This window comes from Oncorhynchus gorbuscha, linkage group LG03, assembly GCF_021184085.1.
Source record: "Oncorhynchus gorbuscha isolate QuinsamMale2020 ecotype Even-year linkage group LG03, OgorEven_v1.0, whole genome shotgun sequence".
Lineage (NCBI taxonomy): Eukaryota > Metazoa > Chordata > Actinopteri > Salmoniformes > Salmonidae > Oncorhynchus > Oncorhynchus gorbuscha.
In genome coordinates this window covers 106,225,168-106,251,156 of record NC_060175.1, presented here as the reverse complement: position 1 = coordinate 106,251,156, position 25,989 = coordinate 106,225,168, and the positions used below count along the sequence as shown (strand labels likewise).

The 25,989-nt window shown below is 50.1% G+C and overlaps 1 protein-coding gene across 2 annotated transcripts; it reads left to right on the top strand.

The window, feature by feature from the left end:
* The first annotated feature begins 1,741 nt into the window (after positions 1-1,741).
* lrrc23 (leucine rich repeat containing 23) lies at positions 1,742-20,360 on the top strand. 2 transcript variants are annotated; one of them, XM_046337995.1, is made up of 9 exons: positions 1,742-1,789; positions 7,959-8,180; positions 8,370-8,479; positions 12,297-12,417; positions 12,603-12,744; positions 13,857-13,987; positions 15,792-15,928; positions 18,316-18,520; positions 20,162-20,360. In XM_046337995.1, the coding sequence occupies exons 2-9, from the start codon at positions 8,004-8,006 to the stop codon at positions 20,201-20,203; spliced, it is 1,065 nt and encodes a 354-aa protein (XP_046193951.1). In that variant the 5' UTR covers positions 1,742-1,789; positions 7,959-8,003; the 3' UTR covers positions 20,204-20,360. The 2 variants fall into 2 exon arrangements, with proteins under 2 accessions (XP_046193951.1, XP_046193956.1); XM_046338000.1 differs by having other exon boundaries at positions 1,765-1,789; positions 7,979-8,180.
* Positions 20,361-25,989: the final 5,629 nt, after the last annotated feature.

The window sequence follows — 25,989 nt, the reverse complement described above, 5'->3', positions numbered from 1 at the left end:
CTTTTGATGTTTTTTGGTGTGAAGTCAAATCCAAGCTGGCTTCCCTCCCTTCCCTCCCTTTTTTGGTGCGCCAGGACCAATCACTGTTGAGCTCACTCAGTTTAGCTCAACACTGATTGGCTATTATTTAATAGTTGTTTTTTTTATCAAGGGCAGGCCAAATACTCGCTGGTTTCCCTTGCATTCAATGCTACGGCAACAATGCCATACTTGTTTAGACCAGACAGCATCAGATAGATGGGCTACACATACTGAGACAGAGGGGCGCTGTTTACCTCCATCGGAGGCTTTCTCCAGTGAGATACATTTAGCCTCTTGTGAATTGAAGGAAAATTATGAAACACAGAGAGACAAAAGATACATTTGATGTTTAATTTTTTTTTTTATTGTTTTGGGGAAGCATCGGTGGTCGGGCTAGCAGGCTGCTCGAGGAGCTCTCCATTTGTCTCAACATAGTGGTACACCCAGACATTTTGGAATATCCACGCTGATCAAAGCTTAGCCAACTAGATATGATTATTCAGTGAGACACTACCAAAACTTAACCAAGCTAGCTGTAGCTGTCTGCAAAGGTGAACAATCTTTTTCCCTCTCTGTGAAAGAAAAAAAGGTTAATTTGACCCCGCCCTGAGATCCAATGAGCTCCCTAACCCTGCCCTGGGATCCAATGAGCTCCCTAACCCCGCCCTGCGATCCAATGAGTTCCCTAACCCCGCCCTGGGATCCAATGAGTTCCCTAACCCCACCCCGGGATCCAATGAGCTCCCTAACCCCGCCCCGGGATCCAATGAGCTCCCTAACCCCGCCCCGGGATCCAATGAGCTCCCTAACCCCGCCCCGGGATCCAATGAGCTCCCTAACCCCGCCCCGGGATCCAATGAGTTCCCTACCCCCCCCCCCTCCCGGGATACAATGAGCTCCCTAAACAAGGGATTGAAGGCGGTATCTTATGATGGCATGGCTAGGTCCCCAATCAGAATGCATTTTGGGGATTTTAACTACAAAATATTACATTATTACGTACCTTTCTCCTACCCCCCTCAGATTATGGGCGCACACTGGCATATAGCCTCTGTTCCGGTCTGTGCTACTGGCAGGCTACACTGGCAAACCTGAGCATGGTATTTAATATGCCAATCCTTATGTTTATGTTTATGGTGAAACACCACAGAAACACCACACAATTTCCAGGAAGGAGACAAGTTTCAATCCCTGGTATACTGTTTGGAAGGCATTCATGAGAGAGAATTACACATGGAAAACACAATAGCGCTGTTGGTGTATTCTCACTTAGTGTGGTAAGTCAGAACAGAAGAGCTGTGAATGTATTTCTACATTACTGGTGGTTGTCTCAACATTGTGTTTCCAAACTTGGTTTTACACAAGGTGTGGTTTAAGAAAAGAGGAATTACATTGTGTAAAATATTGGCAATCTTGACCTACACTGAGCAAAACATGCTATTTAGACTATTACTGGATTGGTTCATTCAAAAGAACGAAATTACATTCTGAGTGAAAAACATGGCATGATACTGGTTTTGGAAAGAGTTGTCCCACATTATACACCTTCAGTTGATGTTGTTATGACACAAATACAATGCATTTTTATATGAACTTTTCCCCATTTATATTATAATCCATAATCATGGTTATATACAGGGAGATTTGACTTTTATATACAAAATATATATATATATTTTCATGCAAATGTTGCAGGAAAGATCTCCCTCTGACTGCTGATCTCGTTTCCATGGAAACGACACCGTAACGCTGTGGCTAACTCCCTCAGGTAACCGCTTCTTTACAATATTGTCAACGGTAAAGGTTAAAAAGTTGGATGAAACAACTAGCTAACTAACTAACTAACTAACTAACTAACTAACCATTTAGCGAACGAATAAAAAAAAGCCTAAATTGAGGTATCATGGTCTGTACTATTTTAGATTTAGTGTCTTTTGAGACGCAACGTTAGCGTTAGCTGTATTGGCTAGCCCCAAGTCAGGAAGACAAAGTGTCAAACTAGCTGTAAATGTAAAACCCTTTTTAAATTAAAAATAAACTATCCCCAAATTGAATTAGATTAACTTAAGCTAGCTCACTACAATTTATTTAAAACAAATTGAAGGTGGCTAGTTCATGATATTATACCTGTCGTATATATATTTACATATTTTCTTCGCATGTCTTTTTATATATATATATATTTTTTAAACTCAACTTCAAAACACTCTCCTGCAACCTGCCTCACCAATTTCAAAATAATAATAATAATATTCACCTCAAATATGAAATCCACAATAGAAGAGAGGACAAAAGAGAGGCCAGAAGAGAGGCCAGAAGAGAGGACAGAAGAGAGGCCAGAAGAGAGGACAGAAGAGAGGCCAGAAAAGAGGACAGAAGAGAGGCCAGAAGAGAGGACAAAAGAGAGGCCAGAAGAGAGGACAAAAGAGAGAACAAAAGAGAGGCCAGAAGAGAGGACAAAGAGAGGCCAGAAGAGAGGACAAAAGAGAGGACAAAAGAGAGGCCAGAAGAGAGGACAGAAGAGAGGCCAGAAAAGAGGCCAGAAGAAGAGGACAGAAGCTAGCCAGAAGAGAGGACAGAAGAGAGGACAGAAGCTAGCCAGAAGAGAGGACAGAAGCTAGCCAGAAGAGAGGACAGAAGCTAGCCAGAAGAGAGGCCAGAAGCTAGCCAGAAGAGAGGACAGAAGCTAGCCAGAAGAGAGGACAGAAGCTAGCCAGAAGAGAGGACAGAAGCTTGCCAGAAGAGAGGACTGAAGCTAGCCAGAAGAGAGGACAGAAGCTTGCCAGAAGAGAGGACTGAAGCTAGCCAGAAGAGAGGACAGAAGCTAGCCAGAAGAGAGGACAGAAGCTAGCCAGAAGAGAGGCCTGAAGCTAGCCAGAAGAGAGGACAGAAGCTAGCCAGAAGAGAGGACAGAAGCTAGCCAGAAGAGAGGCCAGAAGCTTGCCAGAAGAGAGGACAGAAGCTAGCCAGAAGAGAGGACAGAAGAGAGGCCTGAAGCTAGCCAGAAGAGAGGACAGAAGCTAGCCAGAAGAGAGGACAGAAGCTAGCCAGAAGAGAGGACAGAAGCTAGCCAGAAGAGAGGACAGAAGCTAGCCAGAAGAGAGGCCAGAAGCTAGCCAGAAGAGAGGGCAGAAGCTAGCCAGAAGAGAGGACAGAAGCTAGCCAGAAGAGAGGACAGAAGCTAGCCAGAAGAGAGGCCAGAAGCTAGCCAGAAGAGAGGCCAGAAGAGAGGACAGAAACTAGCCAGAAGGGAGGACAGAAGCTAGCCAGAAGAGAGGACAGAAGCTAGCCAGAAGAGAGGCCTGAAGCTAGCCAGAAGAGAGGACAGAAGCTTGCCAGAAGAGAGGACAGAAGCTAGCCAGAAGAGAGGACAGAAGCTTGCCAGAAGAGAGGACAGAAGAGAGGACAGAAGCTAGCCAGAAGCTTGCCAGAAGAGAGGACAGAAGCTAGCCAGAAGAGAGGCCTGAAGCTAGCCAGAAGAGAGGACAGAAGCTTGCCAGAAGAGAGGACAGAAGCTAGCCAGAAGAGAGGACAGAAGCTTGCCAGAAGAGAGGACAGAAGCTTGCCAGAAGAGAGGACAGAAGCTTGCCAGAAGAGAGGACAGAAGCTTGCCAGAAGAGAGGACAGAAGCTAGCCAGAAGTGAGGCCAGAAGAGAGGGCAGAAGCTAGCCAGTTTACTAGCTAACGTTAGTATTCAGCTAACCACGGTTGGTGGTCATCAGCTATCCTTTAGCTCGAAAAGCTATCGCCAGACTACACTCAATCATATGACCCACTGAAGAGATGAGTCCTCAGTAAAGACTTAAAGGTTGAGACAGAGTCTGCATCTCTCACATGGGTAGGCAGACCATTCCATAAAAATGGAGCTCTGTTGGAGAAAGCCCTGCCTCAAGCTGTTTGCTTAGAAATTCAAGGGACAATTAGGAGGCCTGCGTCTTGTGACCGTAGCGTACGTGTAGGTATGTACGGTGTAACGGATGTGAAACGGCTAGCTTAGTTAGCGGTGTGCGCTAAATAGCGTTTCAATCGGTTACGTCACTTGCTCTGAGACCTTGAAGTAGTAGTTCCCCTTGCTCTGCAAGGGCCGCGGCTCTTGTGGAGCGATGGGTTACGATGCTTCGAGGGTGAATGTTGTCGTTGTGTGCAGAAGGTCCCTGGTTCGCGCCCGGGTATGGGCGAGGGGACGGTTTAAAATTATACTGTTACAACGGCAAGATAGGTAGAAGCAAGCCCATGTAATGCTTTGTCGGTTAGCAGTAAAACCTTGAAATCAGCCCTTGCCTTAACAGGAAGCCAGAGTCGAGAGGCTAGCACCAGAGTAATATGATCACATTTTTTGGTTCTAGTCAGGATTCTAGCAGCTGTATTTAGCACTAACTGAAGTTTATTTAGTGCTTTATCCGGGTAGCCAGAAAGTAGAGCATTGCAGTAGTCTAACCTAGAAGTAACAAAAGCATGGATTAATTTTTCTGCATCATTTTTGGACAGAAAGTTTGATTTTTGCAATGTTACGTAGATGGAAAAAAGCTGTCCTTGAAACAGTCTTGATATGTTTGTCAAAAGAGAGCTCAGGGTCCAGAGTAATGCCGAGGTCCTTCACAGTTTTATTTGAGACGACTGTACAACCATCAAGATTAATTGTCAGATTCAACAGTAGATCTCTTTGTTTCTTGGGACCTAGAACAAGCATCTCTGTTTTGTCCAAGTTTAAAAGTAGAAAGTTTGCAGTCATCCACTTCCTTATGTCTGAAACACATGCTTCTAGCAAGAGCAATTTTGGGGCTTCACCATGTTTCATTGAAATGTACAGCTGTGTGTCATCCGTATAGCAGTGAAAGTTAACATTATGTTTTCAAATGACATCCCCAAGAGGTAAAATATATATAGTGAAAACAATAGTGGTCCTGAAATGGAACCTTGAGGAACACCGGAATTTACAGTTGATTTGTCAGAGGACAAACCATTCACAGAGACAAACGGATATCTTCTTGCCATGATTATTTTCATCATTGTGTCAAGAGAAATAGTACCAAAACACTTGAGTGTCTCTCTTGATTCTAGGTCCTGGCAGAGTTGTGCAGACTTAGGGAAACTCAGCTTTGGAGGAATACGCAGATTTAAAGAGGAGTCCGTAATTTGCTTTCTAATGATATTTTCCTCAAAGAAGTTCATGAATTTATTACTGCTGAAGTGAAAGCCATCCTCACTTGGGGAATGCTGCTTTTTAGTAAGCTTTGCGATAGTATCAAAAATACATTTAGGATTGTTCTTATTTTCCTCAATTAAATTGGAAAAATAGGATGATAGAGCAGCAGTAAGGGCTCTTCAATATTGCACGGTACTGTCTTTCCAAACTAGTCGGAAGACTTCCAGTTTGGTGTGGCGCCATTTCCGTTCCAATTTTCTGGAAGCTTGCTTCAGAGCTCAGGTATTTCTGTATACCAGGGAGCTCATTTCTTATGAGAAATGTTTTTAGTTTTTAGGGGTGCAACTGCATCTAGGGTATTGCGCAAGGTTAAATTGAGTTCCTCAGTTAGGTGGTTAACTGATTTTTGTCCTCTGGCGTCCTTGGGTAGTCAGAGGGAGTCTGGAAGGGCATCAAGGTGTCTTTGTGTTGTCTGAGAATTTATAGCACGACTCCTTGGTTGTGGTCTGAGCAGATTTTTTTTTTTTGCTATTGCAAAGGTAATAAAATGGTGGTCCGATAGTCCAGGATTATGAGGAAAAACATTAAGATCCACAACATTTATTCCATGGGACAAAACTAGGTCCAGAGTATGACTGTGACAGTGAGTAGGTCCAGAGACATGTTGGACAAAGCCCACTGAGTCGATGATGGCTCCGAAAGCCTTTTGGAGTGGGTCTGTGGACTTTTCCATGTGAATATTAAAATCACCAAAAATGTGAATATTATCTGCTATGACTACAAGGTCTGATAGGAATTCAGGGAACTCAATGAGGAATGCTGTATATGGCCCAGGAGGCCTGTAAACAGTAGCTATAAAAAGTGATTGAGTAGGCTGCATAGATTTCATGACTAGCAGCTCAAAAGACAAAAATGTCTTCTTTTTTTGTAAATTGAAATTTGCTATCGTAAATGTTAGCAACACCTCCACCTATGGTCACTAGTGTAACCAGGAGGTGAGGCCTCATTTAACACAGTAAATTCATCAGGCTTAAGCCATGTTTCAGTCAGGCCAATCACATCAAGATTATGATCAGTGATTAGTTCATTGACTATAACTGCCTTTGAAGTTTTTTATTTTTAATTTTTTTATTTTATTTCACCTTTATTTAACCAGGTAGGCTAGTTGAGAACACCTTTATTTAACCAGGTAGGCTAGTTGAGAACACCTTTATTTAACCAGGTAGGCCAGTTGAGAACACCTTTATGTAACCTGGTAGGCTAGTTGAGAACACCTTTATTTAACCAGGTGGCTAGTTGAGAACACCTTTATTTAACCAGGTAGGCTAGTTGAGAACACCTTTATTTAACCAGGTAGGCTAGTTGAGAACACCTTTATTTAACCAGGTAGGCTAGTTGAGAACACCTTTATTTAACCAGGTAGGCTAGTTGAGAACACCTTTATTTAACCAGGTAGGCTAGTTGAGAACACCTTTATGTAACCAGGTAGGCTAGTTGAGAACACCTTTATTTAACCGGGTAGGCTAGTTGAGAACACCTTTATTTAACCGGGTAGGCTAGTTGAGAACACCTTTATTTATCCGGGTAGGCTAGTTGAGAACACCTTTATTTAACCAGGTAGGCTAGTTGAGAACACCTTTTTTTAACCAGGTAGGCTAGTTGAGAACACCTTTATTTAACCAGGTAGGCTAGTTGAGAACACATTTATTTAACCAGGTAGGCTAGTTGAGAACACCTTTATTTAACCAGGTAGGCTAGTTGAGAACACCTTTATTTAACCAGGTAGGCTAGTTGAGAACACCTTTATTTAACCAGGTAGGCTAGTTGAGAACACCTTTATTTAACCAGGTAGGCTAGTTGAGAACACCTTTATTTAACCAGGTAGGCTAGTTGAGAACACCTTTATTTAACCAGGTAGGCTAGTTGAGAACACCTTTATTTAACCAGGTAGGCTAGTTGAGAACACCTTTATTTAACCAGGTAGGCTAGTTGAGAACACCTTTATGTAACCAGGTAGGCTAGTTGAGAACACCTTTATTTAACCAGGTAGGCTAGTTGAGAACACCTTTATTTAACCAGGTAGGCTAGTTGAGACCACCTTTATGTAACCAGGTAGACTAGTTGAGAACACCTTTATGTAACCAGGTAGGCTAGTTGAGAACACCTGTATTTAACCAGGTAGGCTAGTTGAGAACACCTTTATGTAACCAGGTAGGCTAGTTGAGAACACCTGTATTTAACCAGGTAGGCTAGTTGAGAACACCTTTATTTAACCAGGTAGGCTAGTTGAGAACACCTTTATGTAACCAGGTAGGCTAGTTGAGAACACCTTTATTTAACCAGGTAGGCTAGTTGAGAACACCTTTATTTAACCAGGTAGGCTAGTTGAGAACACCTTTATGTAACCAGGTAGGCTAGTTGAGAACACCTTTATTTAACCAGGTAGACTAGTTGAGAACACCTTTATGTAACCAGGTAGGCTAGTTGAGAACACCTGTATTTAACCAGGTAGGCTAGTTGAGAACACCTTTATTTAACCAGGTAGGCTAGTTGAGAACACCTTATTTAACCAGGTAGGCTAGTTGAGAACACCTTTATTTAACCAGGTAGGCTAGTTGAGAACACCTGTATTTAACCAGGTAGGCTAGTTGAGAACACCTTTATTTAACCAGGTAGGCTAGTTGAGAACACCTTTATGTAACCAGGTAGGCTAGTTGAGAACACCTTTATTTAACCAGGTAGGCTAGTTGGTAATAAAGGTGAAATACATTTTTTATTTTATTTTATCCAGTGACGTTCACTTGTCCCCAGCCCAATCTGTTAAACGGAGAGCAGGATGTCGGAGGGAGAGGAGGCCGGGGCGCTGTCGGAGGGAGAGGAGGCCGGGGCGCTGTCGGAGGGAGAGGAGGCCACGGCGCTGTCGGAGGGAGAGGAGGCCACGGCGCTGTCGGAGGGAGAGGAGGCCGCGAATGAGGATGGACAGGAGGAAAATATGTCCGAAAAAGAGGACCAGGTGCACATTGACATTGTTTCGTTTTTGGTTGTTGATTATCGATCTCATGGGTAACCTAACCTACAATACATTTCAAAATGTGAACTGATAACTCATCAATAAAATGGGATTTATTCTGATACATTGATTCATGAATTGATTATTTCTTTGCTGCTTAGCTGAGCGTTGTGTTGATGTGTCCCTCTCCAGATCGAGCCATGCCCTCTGACCAAGGAGATTCTGATCCCCGGGTTGTCTCTTTTGTGTCGCACCGGGAACGGCCTGGCACACGCCTTCGTTAAGCTCCAACTGGAAAACAGGTGAGGTGACCACCACAGGACACAAAACACCTGGTCTCAAATGGCACCCTATCCCATTTATAGTGCACTTGCCCAACTGCTAGCCCTTAGGTTGGCTCCTAGCCTCTCATCCCTAGCCCCTAACCCAAGACTATTGTTTCATCTAAAATAATTGGATAAGCAGCAATGCAACTTATCCTCGTCTCTCTCCCTGTGCCTCCCTACCCCCTCTTTCTCCCTGTGCCTCCCTACCCCCTCTCTCTCCCTATGCCTCCCTACCCCCTCTCTCTCCCTGTGTCTCCCCTCTCTCTCCCTGTGTCTCCCTTACCTCCCCCGTCTCTCTCCCTGTGCCTCCCTACCCCCTCTCTCTCCCTGTGTCTCCCTACCTCCTCTCTCTCCCTGTGCCTCCCTACCCCCTCTCTCTCCCTGTGTCTCCCTACCCCCTCTCTCTCCCTGTGTCTCCCTACCCCCTCTCTCTCCCTGTGTCTCCCTACCCCCCTCTCTCCCTGTGCCTCCCTACCTCCTCTCTCTCCCTGTGCCTCCCTACCTCCTCTCTCTCCCTGTGCCTCCCTACCTCCTCTCTCTCCCTGTGCCTCCCTACCTCCTCTCTCTCCTTTTGCCTCCCTACCCCCGTCTCTCTCCTTGTGCCTCCCTACCCCCGTCTCTCTCCTTGTGCCTCCCTACCCCGTCTCTCTCCTTGTGCCTCCCTACCCCCTCTCTCTCCTTGTGCCTCCCTACCCCCTCTCTCTCCCTGTGCCTCCCTACCCCCTCTTTCTCCCTGTGCCTCCCTACCCCCTCTCTCTCCTTGTGCCTCCCTACCCCCTCTTTCTCCCTGTGCCTCCCTACCCCTTCTCTCTCCCTGTGCCTCCCTACCCCCTCTTTCTCCCTGTGCCTCCCTACCCCGTCTCTCTCCCTGTGCCTCCCTACCCCCTCTTTCTCCCTGTGCCTCCCTACCCCCTCTCTCTCCCTGTGCCTCCCTACCCCCTCTTTCTCCCTGTGCCTCCCTACCCCCTCTCTCTCCCTGTGCCTCCCTACCCCTCTTTCTCCCTGTGCCTCCCTACCCCGTCTCTCTCCCTGTGCCTCCCTACCCCTCTTTCTCCCTGTGCCTCCCTACCCCCTCTCTCTCCCTGTGCCTCCCTACCCCTCTCTCTCCTTGTGCCTCCCTACCCCCTCTCTCTCCTTGTGCCTCCCTACCCCCTCTCTCTCCCTGTGCCTCCCTACCCCTCTCTCTCCCTGTGCCTCCCTACCCCCTCTCTCTCCTTGTGCCTCCCTACCCCCTCTTTCTCCCTGTGCCTCCCTACCCCGTCTCTCTCCCTGTGCCTCCCTACCCCCTCTTTCTCCCTGTGCCTCCCTACCCCGTCTCTCTCCCTGTGCCTCCCTACCCCCTCTTTCTCCCTGTGCCTCCCTACCCCGTCTCTCTCCCTGTGCCTCCCTACCCCTCTCTCTCCCTGTGCCTCCCTACCCCGTCTCTCTCCCTGTGCCTCCCTACCCCCTCTTTCTCCCTGTGCCTCCCTACCCCGTCTCTCTCCCTGTGCCTCCCTACCCCTCTCTCTCCTTGTGCCTCCCTACCCCCTCTCTCTCCTTGTGCCTCCCTACCCCCTCTCTCTCCCTGTGTCTCCCTACCCCCTCTCTCTCCTTGTGCCTCCCTACCTCCTCTCTCTCCCTGTGCCTCCCTACCTCCTCTCTCTCCCTGTGCCTCCCTACCTCCTCTCTCTCCCTGTGCCTCCCTACCTCCTCTCTCTCCTTTTGCCTCCCTACCCCCGTCTCTCTCCTTGTGCCTCCCTACCCCCGTCTCTCTCCTTGTGCCTCCCTACCCCGTCTCTCTCCTTGTGCCTCCCTACCCCCGTCTCTCTCCTTGTGCCTCCCTACCCCCTCTCTCTCCCTGTGCCTCCCTACCCCCTCTCTCTCCTTGTGCCTCCCTACCCCTCTCTCTCCTTGTGCCTCCCTACCCCTCTTTCTCCCTGTGCCTCCCTACCCCCTCTCTCTCCTTGTGCCTCCCTACCCCCTCTTTCTCCCTGTGCCTCCCTACCCCGTCTCTCTCCCTGTGCCTCCCTACCCCCTCTTTCTCCCTGTGCCTCCCTACCCCGTCTCTCTCCCTGTGCCTCCCTACCCCCTCTTTCTCCCTGTGCCTCCCTACCCCGTCTCTCTCCCTGTGCCTCCCTACCCCCTCTCTCTCCCTGTGCCTCCCTACCCCGTCTCTCTCCCTGTGCCTCCCTACTCCCTCTCTCTCCCTGTGCCTCCCTACCCCGTCTCTCTCCCTGTGCCTCCCTACCCCCTCTCTCTCCTTGTGCCTCCCTACCCCCTCTTTCTCCCTGTGCCTCCCTACCCCGTCTCTCTCCCTGTGCCTCCCTACCCCCTCTTTCTCCCTGTGCCTCCCTACCCCGTCTCTCTCCCTGTGCCTCCCTACCCCCTCTTTCTCCCTGTGCCTCCCTACCCCGTCTCTCTCCCTGTGCCTCCCTACCCCCTCTCTCTCCCTGTGCCTCCCTACCCCGTCTCTCTCCCTGTGCCTCCCTACCCCCTCTTTCTCCCTGTGCCTCCCTACCCCGTCTCTCTCCCTGTGCCTCCCTACCCCCTCTCTCTCCTTGTGCCTCCCTACCCCCTCTCTCTCCTTGTGCCTCCCTACCCCGTCTCTCTCCTTGTGTCTCCCTACCCCGTCTCTCTCCCTGTGCCTCCCTACCCCCTCTCTCTCCTTGTGCCTCCCTACCCCCTCTCTCTCCTTGTGCCTCCCTACCCCGTCTCTCTCCTTGTGTCTCCCTACCCCGTCTCTCTCCCTGTGCCTCCCTACCCCCTCTCTCTCCTTGTGCCTCCCTACCCCCTCTCTCTCCTTGTGCCTCCCTACCCCCTCTCTCTCCCTGTGCCTCCCTACCCCTCTCTCTCCCTGTGCCTCCCTACCCCCTCTTTCTCCCTGTGCCTCCCTACCCCGTCTCTCTCCCTGTGCCTCCCTACCCCCTCTTTCTCCCTGTGCCTCCCTACCCCGTCTCTCTCCCTGTGCCTCCCTACCCCCTCTCTCTCCCTGTGCCTCCCTACCCCGTCTCTCTCCCTGTGCCTCCCTACCCCCTCTTTCTCCCTGTGTCTCCCTACCCCGTCTCTCTCCCTGTGCCTCCCTACCCCCTCTCTCTCCTTGTGCCTCCCTACCCCCTCTCTCTCCTTGTGCCTCCCTACCCCGTCTCTCTCCTTGTGTCTCCCTACCCCGTCTCTCTCCCTGTGCCTCCCTACCCCCCTCTCTCTCCTTGTGCCTCCCTACCCCCTCTCTCTCCTTGTGCCTCCCTACCCCGTCTCTCTCCTTGTGTCTCCCTACCCCGTCTCTCTCCCTGTGCCTCCCTACCCCCTCTCTCTCCTTGTGCCTCCCTACCCCCTCTCTCTCCTTGTGCCTCCCTACCCCCTCTCTCTCCTTGTGCCTCCCTACCCCCTCTCTCTCCTTGTGCCTCCCTACCCCCTCTCTCTCCTTGTGCCTCCCTACCCCCTCTCTCTCCTTGTGCCTCCCTACCCCGTCTCTCTCCTTGTGTCTCCCTACCCCGTCTCTCTCCCTGTGCCTCCCTACCCCCTCTCTCTCCTTGTGCCTCCCTACCCCTCTCTCTCCCTGTGCCTCCCTACCCCCTCTCTCTCCTTGTGCCTCCCTACCCCTCTCTCTCCTTGTGCCTCCCTACCCCCTCTCTCTCCTTGTGCCTCCCTACCCCCTCTCTCTCCTTGTGCCTCCCTACCCCCCTCTCTCTCCTTGTGCCTCCCTACCCCCTCTCTCTCCTTGTGCCTCCCTACCCCCTCTTTGTCCCCTTCTTTCCCCCTTCTCTCTCTCTCTCTCTCTCCCCTCTCTCTCCCCACTCCCTCTCTCTCTCCCCAGACGTCTGACAGACATGGCCCTGGTCAGCTCGTTTGTCCACCTGCGTTTCCTGGACGTGTCATCCAACCACCTCTCTGACCTTTCACCCCTGGCTGCCCTCACACAGCTGCTGTGGCTGAAGGCAAGGACCCAAATCACACCATATTCCTCATATAGTGCAACATTTTGACCAGAGTCTTGGTGTATAGAATTGTCTTCGTCCCAAATGATTCCCAAATAAGTATAGTCCCTCCTGTGTAAGAAGGTGTAGCATTTTTCAATAATAATAATAATAATATAAACATTTCCTTTCCCCCCTTCCCCCAGGGCGATGGTAACATGGTGTCCGGGTTCAGAGGTCAGCCCCTGGGTCAGCTGACATACCTACAGTGGCTGAGTCTGGCCCTGAACCGCCTCAAAGACCTGGAAGGCCTAGAAGGCCTCGGCCTAGAGAGCCTCAACCTCATTGGTTAGTCTGGGAGGGGGTGTGGGAGAGCCTCAACCTCATTGGTCGGTCTGTGAAAGGGTGTGGGAGAGCCTCAACCTCATTGGTCAGTCTGGGAGGGGGTGTGGGAGATCCTCAACCTCATTGGTCGGTCTGTGAAGGGGTGTGGGAGAGCCTCAACCTCATTGGTCAGTCTGGGAGGGGGTGTGGGAGATCCTCAACCTCATTGGTCAGTCTGGGAAGGGGTGTGGGAGAGCCTCAACCTCATTGGTCAGTCTGGGGAGAGGGTGTTGGAGAACCTCATTGGCCAGGATTGATCTATTTACATAGATTTAAGGTCTGAATGTGGCTGAGATAAAGTAACATGTGGAAGCGCTGCCCATGCTAAAACTGGCTTTTGAGCTCTAGAGTCCTCTATCTATCTCTATGGCATAGACAGAAAGACACGCCATTAACTAGCATAGACAGGCAGACGGACAGACGGACGGACGGACGGGCGGGCGGGCGAGCGAGCGGGCGGACGGACGGGCGGGCGGGCGGGCGGGCGGGCGGGCGGGCAGACAGACAGACAGTCAAGCGGACAGACGGGAGGGCGGACAGACAGACAGACAGACAGGCAGGCAGGCAGACAGACAGACAGACAGACAGACAGACAGACAGACAGACAGACAGACAGACAGACAGACAGACAGACAGGCAGGCAGGCAGGCAGACAGACAGACAGACAGACAGACAGACAGACAGACAGACAGACAGACAGACAGACAGGCAGGCAGGCAGACAGACAGGCAGGCAGACAGACAGACAGACAGACAGACAGACAGACAGACAGACAGACAGACAGACAGACAGACAGGCAGGCAGGCAGGCAGACAGACAGACAGACAGACAGACAGACAGACAGACAGACAGACAGACAGACAGACAGACAGACAGACAGACAGACAGACAGACAGACAGACAGACAGACAGACAGACAGACAGACAGACATGTCTTATGTGTGTTCATAATATGATACTTGAGTGACTCAACAAACTCAATGTGGGCCCCCTCAGTGTCGAGGCCTGGGTCTGTAGGTTGAGTATGACCTCTCTAAGTAAGGGTGTCCAGAGTGTGTCTTGTGTGTCGTTGCTAGGTAACGGTATCCAGAGGGTGTCGGGGCTACGGTACCATCACCTGACCAACCTGGTGACTCTGGAACTGAGAGGAAACAAACTGGAGACCACCGACGGGATATACCTACCCAACCTCCGACGCCTCTACCTGGTAACCTTTAACCTCTCCCCATAACCTCCACCTACCCAACCTGCGATGCCTCTACCTGGTAACCTTTAACCTCTCCCCATAACCTCCACCTACCCAACCTCCGATGCCTCTACCTGGTAACCTTTAACCTCTCCCCATAACCTCCACCTACCCAACCTGGTAACCTAACCTCTCCCCATAACCTCCACCTACCCAACCTCCGCTCTACGCCTCTACCTGGTAACCTTTAACCTCTCCCCATAACCTCCACCTACCTAACCTGCGAAGCCTCTACCTGGTAACCTTTAACCTCTCCCCATAACCTCCACCTACCCAACCTCCGACGCTCTACCTGGTAACCTTTAACCTCTCCCCATAACCTCCACCTACCCAACCTCTACCTGGTAACCTTTAACCTCTCCCCATAACCTCCACCTACCAACCTCCGAAGCCTCTACCTGGTAACCTTTAACCTCTCCCCATAACCTCCACCTACCCAACCTCCGACGCCTCTACCTGGTAACCTTTAACCTCTCCCCATAACCTCCACCTACCCAACCCACGCCCTACCTGGTAACCTTTAACCTCTCCCCATAACCTCCACCTACCTAACCTGCGAAGCCTCTACCTGGTAACCTTTAACCTCTCCCCATAACCTCCACCTACCCAACCTCCGACGCCTCTACCTGGTAACCTTTAACCTCTCCCCATAACCTCCACCTACCCAACCTCCGACGCCTCTACCTGGTAACCTTTAACCTCTCCCCATAACCTCCACCTACACAACCTCCGATGCCTCTACCTATAACCTTTAACCTCTCCCCATAACCTTCACCTACCCAACCTGCGATGCCTCTACCTATAACCTTTAACCTCTCCCCATAACCTCCACCTACCCAACCTCCGACTCCTCTACCTGGTAACCTTTAACCTCTCCCCATAACCTCCACCTACCCAACCTCCGACGCCTCTACCTGGTAACCTTTAACCTCTCCCCATAACCTCCACTACCCAACCTCCGACGCCTCTACCTGGTAACCTTTAACCTCTCCCCATAACCTCCACCTACCCAACCTCTGATGCCTCTACCTCTAACCTTTAACCTCTCCCCATAACCTTTCACCTACCCAACCTCCGACAGGCTCTACCTGGTAACCTTTAACCTCTCCCCATAACCTCCACTGATTCCCAACCTCCACCTGTCACTCTACCTGGTAAGTTTAATTCCCCTAACCTCCACCTACCCAACCTGATGCCTCTACCTGGTAACCGTTAACCTCTCCCCATAACCTCCACCTACCCAACCTGGACGGTCTACCTGGTAACATTTAACCTCTCACCATAACCTCCACCTACCCAACCTGCGATGCCTCTACCTATAACCTTTAACCTCTCCCCATAAACTCCACCTACCCAACCTCCGACGCCTCTACCTGGTAACATTTAACCTCTCCCCATAACCTCCACCTACCCAACCTCCGATGCCTCTACCTGGTAACCTTTAACCTCTCACCATAACCTCTATCTGCCCAACCTGCGATGCCTCTACCTGGTAACCTTTAACCTGTGACGCCTCTACCAGACCTTTTAACCCTAACTCTAACCTACACAGGCTCTTCCTGACCTTTCAACCCTAACTCTAACCTACACAGGCTCTTCCTGACCTTTCAACCCTAACTCTAACCTACACAGGCTCTACCTGTTAACTTTCAACCTCTCACCCATAACCCCATCTGATTCCTGGTTCTAACCTTTCACCTGTCACTTACCTCAGTTTAATTCTGACCTCTAACCCTGTGACCTGTAACTTCTGACCCCTGTGCAGGCCCAGAATACTATCAAGCGCCTGGAGGGTCTGGGTAAGCTGGAGCGTCTGACCACCCTGCACCTCCGAGACAACCAACTGGAGACTCTAGATGGCATCAGTCCCAACATGAAGGCCCTGCAGTACCTCAACATCAGGTAGGCATCAGTCCCTGCAGTACCTCAACATCAGGTAGACATCAGTCCCAACATGAAGTCCCTGCAGTACCTCAACATCAGGTAGGCATCAGTCCCTGCAGTACCTCAACATCAGGTAGGCATCAGTCCCTGCAGTACCTCAACATCAGGTAGGCATCAGTCCCTGCAGTACCTCAACATCAGGTAGGCATCAGTCCCTGCAGTACCTCAACATCAGGTAGGCATCAGTCCCTGCAGTACCTCAACATCAGGTAGACATCAGTCCCAACAGTACCTCAACATCAGGTAGACATCAGTCCCTGCAGTACCTCAACATCAGGTAGGCATCAGTCCCTGCAGTACCTCAACATCAGGTAGGCATCAGTCCCTGCAGTACCTCAACATCAGGTAGACATCAGTCCCTGCAGTACCTCAACATCAGGTAGACATCAGTCCCAACAGTACCTCAACATCAGGTAGACATCAGTCCCTGCAGTACCTCAACATCAGGTAGGCATCAGTCCCTGCAGTACCTCAACATCAGGTAGACATCAGTCCCTGCAGTACCTCAACATCAGGTAGGCATCAGTCCCTGCAGTACCTCAACATCAGGTAGACATCAGTCCCTGCAGTACCTCAACATCAGGTAGACATCAGTCCCTGCAGTACCTCAACATCAGGTAGACATCAGTCCCTGCAGTACCTCAACATCAGGTAGACATCAGTCCCTGCAGTACCTCAACATCAGGTAGGCATCAGTCCCAACATGAAGGCCCTGCAGTACCTCAACATCAGGTAGGCATCAGTCCCAACATGAAGGCCCTGCAGTACCTCAACATCAGGTAGACATCAGTCCCAACAGTACCTCAACATCAGGTAGACATCAGTCCCAACAGTACCTCAACATCAGGTAGACATCAGTCCCAACATGAAGGCCCTGCAGTACCTCAACATCAGGTAGACATCAGTCCCAACAGTACCTCAACATCAGGTAGACATCAGTCCCTGCAGTACCTCAACATCAGGTAGACATCAGTCCCAACAGTACCTCAACATCAGGTAGACATCAGTCCCAACAGTACCTCAACATCAGGTAGACATCAGTCCCAACAGTACCTCAACATCAGGTAGACATCAGTCCCTGCAGTACCTCAACACCGTCAACTGGCCTTCACTAAACATCTAACGTCAATCCCCCTGACAGATGGCTACTGTATCATAGTACCCCTCCATCTCCTCTTTACCTCAGCAGGCTACTGCATCATAGTACCCCTCCATCTCCTCTTTACCCCAGCAGGCTACTGTATCATAGTACCCCTCCATCTCCTCTTTACCCCAGCAGGCTACTGTATCATAGTACCCCTCCATCTCCTCTTTACCCCAGCAGGCTACTGCATCATAGTACCCCTCCATCTCCTCTTTACCCCAGCAGGCTACTGCATCATAGTACCCCTCCATCTCCTCTTTACCCCAGCAGGCTACTGCATCATAGTACCCCTCCATCTCCTCTTTACCCCAGCAGGCTACTGCATCATAGTACCCCTCCATCTCCTCTTTACCCCAGCAGGCTACTGTATCATAGTACCCCTCCATCTCTGTCCTTCCTTTACCTCAGCAGGCTACTGTATCATAGTACCCCTCCATCTCTGTCCTTCCTTTACCTCAGCAGGCTACTGCATCATAGTACCCCTCCATCTCCTCTTTACCTCAGCAGGCTACTGCATCATAGTACCCCTCCATCTCCTCTTTACCTCAGCAGGCTACTGCATCATAGTACCCCTCCATCTCCTCTTTACCTCAGCAGGCTACTGCATCATAGTCTCCCTCCATCTCCTCTTTACCTTAGCAGGCTACTGTATCATAGTACCCCTCCATCTCTGTCCTTCCTTTACCTCAGCAGGCTACTGCATCATAGTCTCCCTCCATCTCCTCTTTACCTCAGCAGGCTACTGTATCATAGTACCCCTCCATCTCTGTCCTTCCTTTACCTCAGCAGGCTACTGTATCATAGTACCCCTCCATCTCTGTCCTTCCTTTACCTCAGCAGGCTACTGCATCATAGTACCCCTCCATCTCCTCTTTACCCCAGCAGGCTACTGCATCATAGTACCCCTCCATCTCCTCTTTACCTCAGCAGGCTACTGCATCATAGTACCCCTCCATCTCCTCTTTACCTCAGCAGGCTACTGCATCATAGTACCCCTCCATCTCCTCTTTACCTCAGCAGGCTACTGCATCATAGTACCCCTCCATCTCCTCTTTACCTCAGCAGGCTACTGTATCATAGTACCCCTCCATCTCCTCTTTACCCCAGCAGGCTACTGCATCATAGTACCCCTCCATCTCCTCTTTACCTCAGCAGGCTACTGCATCATAATACCCCTCCATCTACCCTTCTCCCCCTTCAGGGGAAACCTGGTGTCTGCCCAGCGGGCCTTGCGTAGTCTGGTGGGCGTATCCAGGACATTGCGAGCGCTGGTCCTAGCGGAAAACCCTCTCGTGGAGACGGAGGACTACCGTCTGTGTGTCCTGAGCCGCCTGCCGTTGCTGGAGCGCCTCGACAAGGAACCCATCTCTCCTGAGGAGAAGTCTGAGGCCCAGGAGAAACTCAGGGTATAACACACACAGGAGAAACTCAGGGTATAACACACACAGGAGAAACTCAGGGTATAACACACACAGGAGAAACTCAGGGTATAACACACACAGGAGAAACTCAGGGTACAACACACACAGGAGAAACTCAGGGTATAACACACACAGGAGAGACTCAGGGTATAACACACACAGGAGAGACTCAGGGTATAACACACACAGGAGAGACTCAGGGTATAACACACACAGGAGAGACTCAGGGTATAACACACACAGGAGAGACTCAGGGTATAACACACACACACACACACACACACACACACACACACACACACACACACACACACACACACACACACACACACACACACACACACACACACACACACACACACACACACACACACACACACACACACACAGGACAGACTCAGGGTATAACACACACACACAGGAGAAACTCAGGGTACAACACACACAGGAGAAACTCAGGGTATAACACACACACACAGGAGAGACTCAGGGTATAACACACACACACACACACACACACACACACACACACACACACACACACACACACACACACACACACACACACACACACACACACACACACACACACACACACACACACACACACACACACACACACACACACAGGAGAGACTCAGGGTATAACACACACAGACAGGAGAGACTCAGGGTATAACACACACAGACAGGAGAGACTCAGGGTATAACACACACAGACAGGAGAGACTCAGGGTATAACACACACAGACAGGAGAGACTCAGGGTATAACACACACACATTAATGCGCCACTAATTCCACTCCAGCCATTAGCTCGAGCCCGTCCTCCCTAATTGAGGTGCCACCAACCCCCTGTGACTTTAAGTACACATCACCTTCGTTGGGGTCCAACTTTTGTTCTGTCTGTCTGTCTCTATAGGAGTTTAATGATGAGGTGTCTGTTGTCTCTGTCTCTATAGGAGTTTAATGATGAGGTGTCTGTTGTTCTCTCTGTCTCTATAGGAGTTTAATGATGAGGTGTCTGTTGTTCTCTCTGTCTCTATAGGAGTTTAATGATGAGGTGTCTGTTGTTCTCTCTGTCTGTCTTTATAGGAGTTTAATGATGAGGTGTCTGTTGTTCTCTCTGTCTCTATAGGAGTTTAATGATGAGGTGTCTGTTGTTCTCTCTGTCTCTATAGGAGTTTAATGATGAGGTGTCTGTTGTTCTCTCTGTCTGTCTTTATAGGAGTTTAATGATGAGGTGTCTGTTCTCTCTGTCTCTATAGGAGTTTAATGATGAGGTGTCTGTTGTTCTCTCTGTCTCTATAGGAATTTAATGATGAGGTGTCTGTTGTTCTCTCTGTCTGTCTCTATAGGAGTTTAATGATGAGGTGTCTGTTCTCTCTGTCTCTATAGGAGTTTAATGATGAGGTGTCTGTTGTTCTCTCTGTCTGTCTCTATAGGAGTTTAATGATGAGGTGTCTGTTCTCTCTGTCTGTCTCTATAGGAGTTTAATGATGAGGTGTCTGTTGTTCTCTCTGTCTGTCTCTATAGGAGTTTAATGATGAGGTGTCTGTTGTTCTCTCTGTCTCTATAGGAGTTTAATGATGAGATGTCTGTTGTTCTCTCTGTCTCTATACTATAGGAGTTTAATGATGAGGTGTCTGTTGGGGCAGAGGAATACTAACTCACCATCACCCAGTGACTCCTCTCCCAGTCACTCTTCTCCCAGTCACTCCTCTCCCAGTGACTCCTCTCCCAGTCACTCCTCTCCCAGTCACTCCTCTCCCAGTGACTCCTCTCCTCTCCCAGTCACTCCTCTCCCAGTGACTCCTCTCCCAGTCACTCCTCTCCCAGTGACTCCTCTCCCAGTGACTCCTCTCCCAGTCACTCCTCTCCCAGTGACTCCTCTCCCAGTGACTCCTCTCCCAGTCACTCCTCTCCCAGTGACTCCTCTCCCAGTCACTCCTCTCCCAGTGACTCCTCTCCCAGTGACTCCTCTCCCAGTCACTCCTCTCCCAGTCACTCCTCTCCCAGTCACCCCTCTTCCAGTGACTCCTCTCCCAGTGACTCCTCTACCAGTCACTCCTCTACCAGTCACTCCTCTACCAGTCACTCCTCTCCCAGTGACTCCTCTCCCAGTCACTCCTCTCCCAGTCTCTCCTCTCCCAGTCACTCCTCTCCCAGTGACTCCTCTCCCAGTCACTCCTCTCCCAGTCACTCCTCTCCCAATCACTCCTCTCCCAGTGACTCCTCTCCCAGTGACTCCTCTCCCAGTCACTCCTCTCCCAGTCACCCCTCTCCCAGTGACTCCTCTCCCAGTGACTCCTCTCCCAGTCACTCCTCTCCCAGTGACTCCTCTCCTCTCCCAGTCACTCCTCTCCCAGTGACTCCTCTCCCAGTCTCTCCTCTCCCAGTCACTCCTCTCCCAGTCACTCCTCTCCCAGTCACTCCTCTCCCAGTCACTCCTCTCCCAGTGACTCCTCTCCCAGTGACTCCTCTCCCAGTCACTCCTCTCCCAGTCACTCCTCTCCCAGTGACCCCTCTCCCAGTGACCCCTCTCCCAGTCACTCCTCTCCCAGTCACTCCTCTCCCCGTGACACCTCTCCCAGTCACTCCTCTCCCAGTGACTCCTCTCCCAGTCACTCCTCTCCCAGTCACTCCTCTCCCAGTGACTCCTCTCCCAGTGACTCCTCTCCCAGTGACTCCTCTCCCAGTGACTCCTCTCCCAGTCACTCCTCTCCCAGTGACTCCTCTCCCAGTCACACCTCTCCCAATCACTCCTCTCCCAGTGACTCCTCTCCCAGTCACTTCTCTCCCAGTCACACCTCTCCCAGTCACTCCTCTCCCAGTCACTCCTCTCCCAGTCACTCCTCTCCCAGTGACGCCTCTCCCAGTCTCTCCTCTCCCAGTCACTCCTCTCCCAGTGACTCCTCTCCCAGTGACTCCTCTCTCAGTCACGCCTCTCCCAGTCACTCCACCAGTCCACATCCAAGACCTACATAGATCCTTGTGTGTGTGAACAAGGTTGTACTAGTTAGTTAAATGTATTCCTGGTATATTAACCAATGAAGATTGTGTTTATAGACAACTAGAGACGCTCTATTTTCAAAACAATAAACATTTATTGATTGGTAAAAATGTATTGATTGGTAAACATTTATTGATTGGTATACTGTTTATCTTTGTCGTTGATAGCATTTCAAATGTCTTATTTTTGAAGTCATAGCATTTGAGATGTTAGATTGACCCAATTCCCATACTATAAGTAGATGCAGGGGTTTGAGGACACACACACAGAGACACAGAGACACACACACAGAGACACAGAGACACAGAGACACACACACAAAGTGAATATTTCAGTAGTGTGTGTGAACTCGAGGAGTACTGTTACCCAGAACTAGAGGAGTTGAGCTGTGAACAATGCTGTGTCATCAAACCTATTATTCTGCTTGTCCTGAGTTAGGATGAGATGGCAAAATCACTCCTTCACTTCCCTGTTGGTGAGCCGGCTGCCTTCTGCCAGCCTCGCTCAGACTGCCTTAAAGAGACAGTGTAACATATTTGAACAGCTAGTAGGTGTAATGATATCGAATCTCATTTTATTCATCACATGCATGGTAAAAACAACAATGCAGAGCGAAAACAGCAGGTAGACTAGTGGTTAGAGTGTAGAGAGGGTAGGTAGCCCTAGTGGTTAGAGTGTAGAAGAGGCAGGGTAGCCTAGTGGGTAGAGTGTAGGGGCGGCAGGTAGCCTAGTGGTTAGAGTGTAGAGGAGGTAGGTAGTCTAGTGGTTAGAGTGTAGAGGGGGTAGGTAGCCTAGTGGTTAGAGTGTAGAAGAGGTAGGTAGCCTAGTGGTTAGAGTGTAGAGGAGGCAGGTAGCCTAGTGGTTAGAGTGTAGAGGAGGCAGGTAGCCTAGTGGTTAGAGTGTAGAGGAGGCAGGTAGCCTAGTGGTTAGAGTGTAGAGGAGGCAGGTAACCTAGTGGTTAGAGTGTAGAGGAGGCAGGTAGTCTAGTGGTTAGAGTGTAGAGGAGGCAGGTAACCTAGTGGTTAGAGTGTAGAGGAGGCAGGTAGTCTAGTGGTTAGAGTGTAGAGGAGGCAGGTAGCCTAGTGGTTATAGTGTAGGGGCAGCAGTCTGCCTGAATAAGGCAGTTAACCCACTGTTCCCCAGTAGGCCGTCATTGTAAATAAGAATTTGTTCTTAACTGACTTGCCTAGTTAAAATAAAGGTCAAATAAAATATAGATACATAATAGAAGCATATACCAATCGGATCCAATCACATGGGATAATATTCCATCACCAAATGCCCAATTATGTTTAACAGAGAGGCTGTGATGGAGACAGTGAGAGGAGACTAGGACTGTAGATAGTCTCTAGACAGTGAGAGGAGACTAGGACTGTAGATAGTCTCTAGACAGTGAGAGGAGGCTAGGACTGTAGATAGTCTCTAGACAGTGAGAGGAGGCTAGGACTGTAGATAGTCTCTAGACAGTGAGAGGAGACTAGGACTGTAGATAGTCTCTAGGCAGTGAGAGGAGGCTAGGACTGTAGATAGTCTCTAGGCAGTGAGAGGAGGCTAGGACTGTAGATAGTCTCTAGACAGTGAGAGGAGGCTAGGACTGTAGATAGTCTCTAGACAGTGAGAGGAGGCTAGGACTGTAGATAGTCTCTAGGCAGTGAGAGGAGGCTAGGACTGTAGATAGTCTCTAGGCAGTGAGAGGAGGCTAGGACTGTAGACAGTCTCTAGGCAGTGAGAGGAGGCTAGGACTGTAGACAGTCTCTAGACAGTGAGAGGAGACGAGGACCGTAGACAGTCTCTGGGCAGTGAGAGGAGACTAGGACTGTAGACAGTCTCTGGGCAGTGAGAGGAGACTAGGACTGTAGATAGTCTCTAGGCAGTGAGAGGAGGCTAGGACTGTAGATAGTCTCTAGACAGTGAGAGGAGGCTAGGACTGTAGATAGTCTCTAGGCAGTGAGAGGAGACTAGGACTGTAGATAGTCTCTAGACAGTGAGAGGAGACTAGGACTGTAGATAGTCTCTAGACAGTGAGAGGAGGCTAGGACTGTAGATAGTCTCTAGACAGTGAGAGGAGGCTAGGACTGTAGATAGTCTCTAGACAGTGAGAGGAGACTAGGACTGTAGATAGTCTCTAGGCAGTGAGAGGAGGCTAGGACTGTAGACAGTCTCTAGACAGTGAGAGGAGGCTAGGACTGTAGATAGTCTCTAGACAGTGAGAGGAGGCGAGGACCGTAGACAGTCTCTGGGCAGTGAGAGGAGACTAGGACTGTAGACAGTCTCTGGGCAGTGAGAGGAGACTAGGACTGTAGATAGTCTCTAGGCAGTGAGAGGAGGCTAGGACTGTAGACAGTCTCTAGACAGTGAGAGGAGGCTAGGACTGTAGATAGTCTCTAGGCAGTGAGAGGAGGCTAGGACTGTAGATAGTCTCTAGGCAGTGAGAGGAGACTAGGACTGTAGACAGTCTCTGGGCAGTGAGAGGAGACTAGGACTGTAGATAGTCTCTAGGCAGTGAGAGGAGACTAGGACTGTAGATAGTCTCTGGGCAGTGAGAGGAGACTAGGACTGTAGATAGTCTCTAGACAGTGAGAGGAGGCTAGGACTGTAGACAGTCTCTAGGCAGTGAGAGGAGGCTAGGACTGTAGACAGTCTCTAGACAGTGAGAGGAGGCTAGGACTGTAGATAGTCTCTAGACAGTGAGAGGAGACGAGGACCGTAGACAGTCTCTGGGCAGTGAGAGGAGACTAGGACTGTAGACAGTCTCTGGGCAGTGAGAGGAGGCTAGGACTGTAGATAGTCTCTAGACAGTGAGAGGAGACTAGGACTGTAGATAGTCTCTAGGCAGTGAGAGGAGGCTAGGACTGTAGATAGTCTCTAGGCAGTGAGAGGAGGCTAGGACTGTAGATAGTCTCTAGACAGTGAGAGGAGGCTAGGACTGTAGATAGTCTCTAGACAGTGAGAGGAGGCTAGGACTGTAGATAGTCTCTAGGCAGTGAGAGGAGGCTAGGACTGTAGATAGTCTCTAGGCAGTGAGAGGAGGCTAGGACTGTAGACTAGTCTCTAGGCAGTGAGAGGAGGCTAGGACTGTAGACAGTCTCTAGACAGTGAGAGGAGGAGGACTAGGACTGTAGACAGACAGTCTCAGTCTAGACAGTCTCTAGGCAGTGAGAGGAGACTAGGACTGTAGATAGTCTCTAGACAGTGAGAGGAGACTAGGACTAGATAGTCTCTAGCAGTGAGAGGAGGCTAGGAGTCTCTAGTCTAGGACTGTAGATAGTCTCTAGGCAGTGAGAGGAGGCTAGGACTGTAGATAGTCTCTAGACAGTGAGAGGAGACTAGGACTGTAGTCTCTAGACAGTGAGAGGAGGCTAGGACTGTAGATAGTCTCTAGACAGTGAGAGGAGACTAGGACTGTAGATAGTCTCTAGGCTAGGACTGTAGACAGTCTCTAGGCAGTGAGAGAGGAGGACTGTAGATAGTCTCTAGACAGTGACTAGGACTGTAGATAGTCTCTAGGCAGTGAGAGGAGGCTAGGACTGTAGATAGTCTCTAGGCAGTGAGAGGAGGCTAGGACTGTAGATAGTCTCTAGACAGTGAGAGGAGGCTAGGACTGTAGATAGTCTCTAGGCAGTGAGAGGAGGACTAGGACTGACTGTAGACAGTCTCTAGGCAGTGAGAGGAGGCTAGGACTGTAGACAGTCTCTAGACAGTGAGAGGAGACGAGGACCGTAGACAGTCTCTGGGCAGTGAGACTGGAGACTAGATAGACTGTAGGACTGTAGATAGTCTAGACTGAGAGGAGGCAGTGAGAGGCAGAGGAGACTAGGACTGTAGATAGTCTCTAGACAGTGAGAGGAGACTAGGACTGTAGATAGTCTCTAGACAGTGAGAGGAGGCTAGGACTGTAGATAGTCTCTAGACAGTGAGAGGAGGCTAGGACTGTAGATAGTCTCTAGACAGTGAGAGGAGACTAGGACTGTAGATAGTCTCTAGGCAGTGAGAGGAGGCTAGGACTGTAGACAGTCTCTAGACAGTGAGAGGAGGCTAGGACTGTAGATAGTCTCTAGACAGTGAGAGGAGACTAGGACTGTAGATAGTCTCTAGACAGTGAGAGGAGGCTAGGACTGTAGACAGTCTCTAGACAGTGAGAGGAGGCTAGGACTGTAGATAGTCTCTAGACAGTGAGAGGAGGCGAGGACCGTAGACAGTCTCTGGGCAGTGAGAGGAGACTAGGACTGTAGACAGTCTCTGGGCAGTGAGAGGAGACTAGGACTGTAGATAGTCTCTAGGCAGTGAGAGGAGGCTAGGACTGTAGACAGTCTCTAGACAGTGAGAGGAGGCTAGGACTGTAGATAGTCTCTAGGCAGTGAGAGGAGGCTAGGACTGTAGATAGTCTCTAGGCAGTGAGAGGAGACTAGGACTGTAGACAGTCTCTGGGCAGTGAGAGGAGA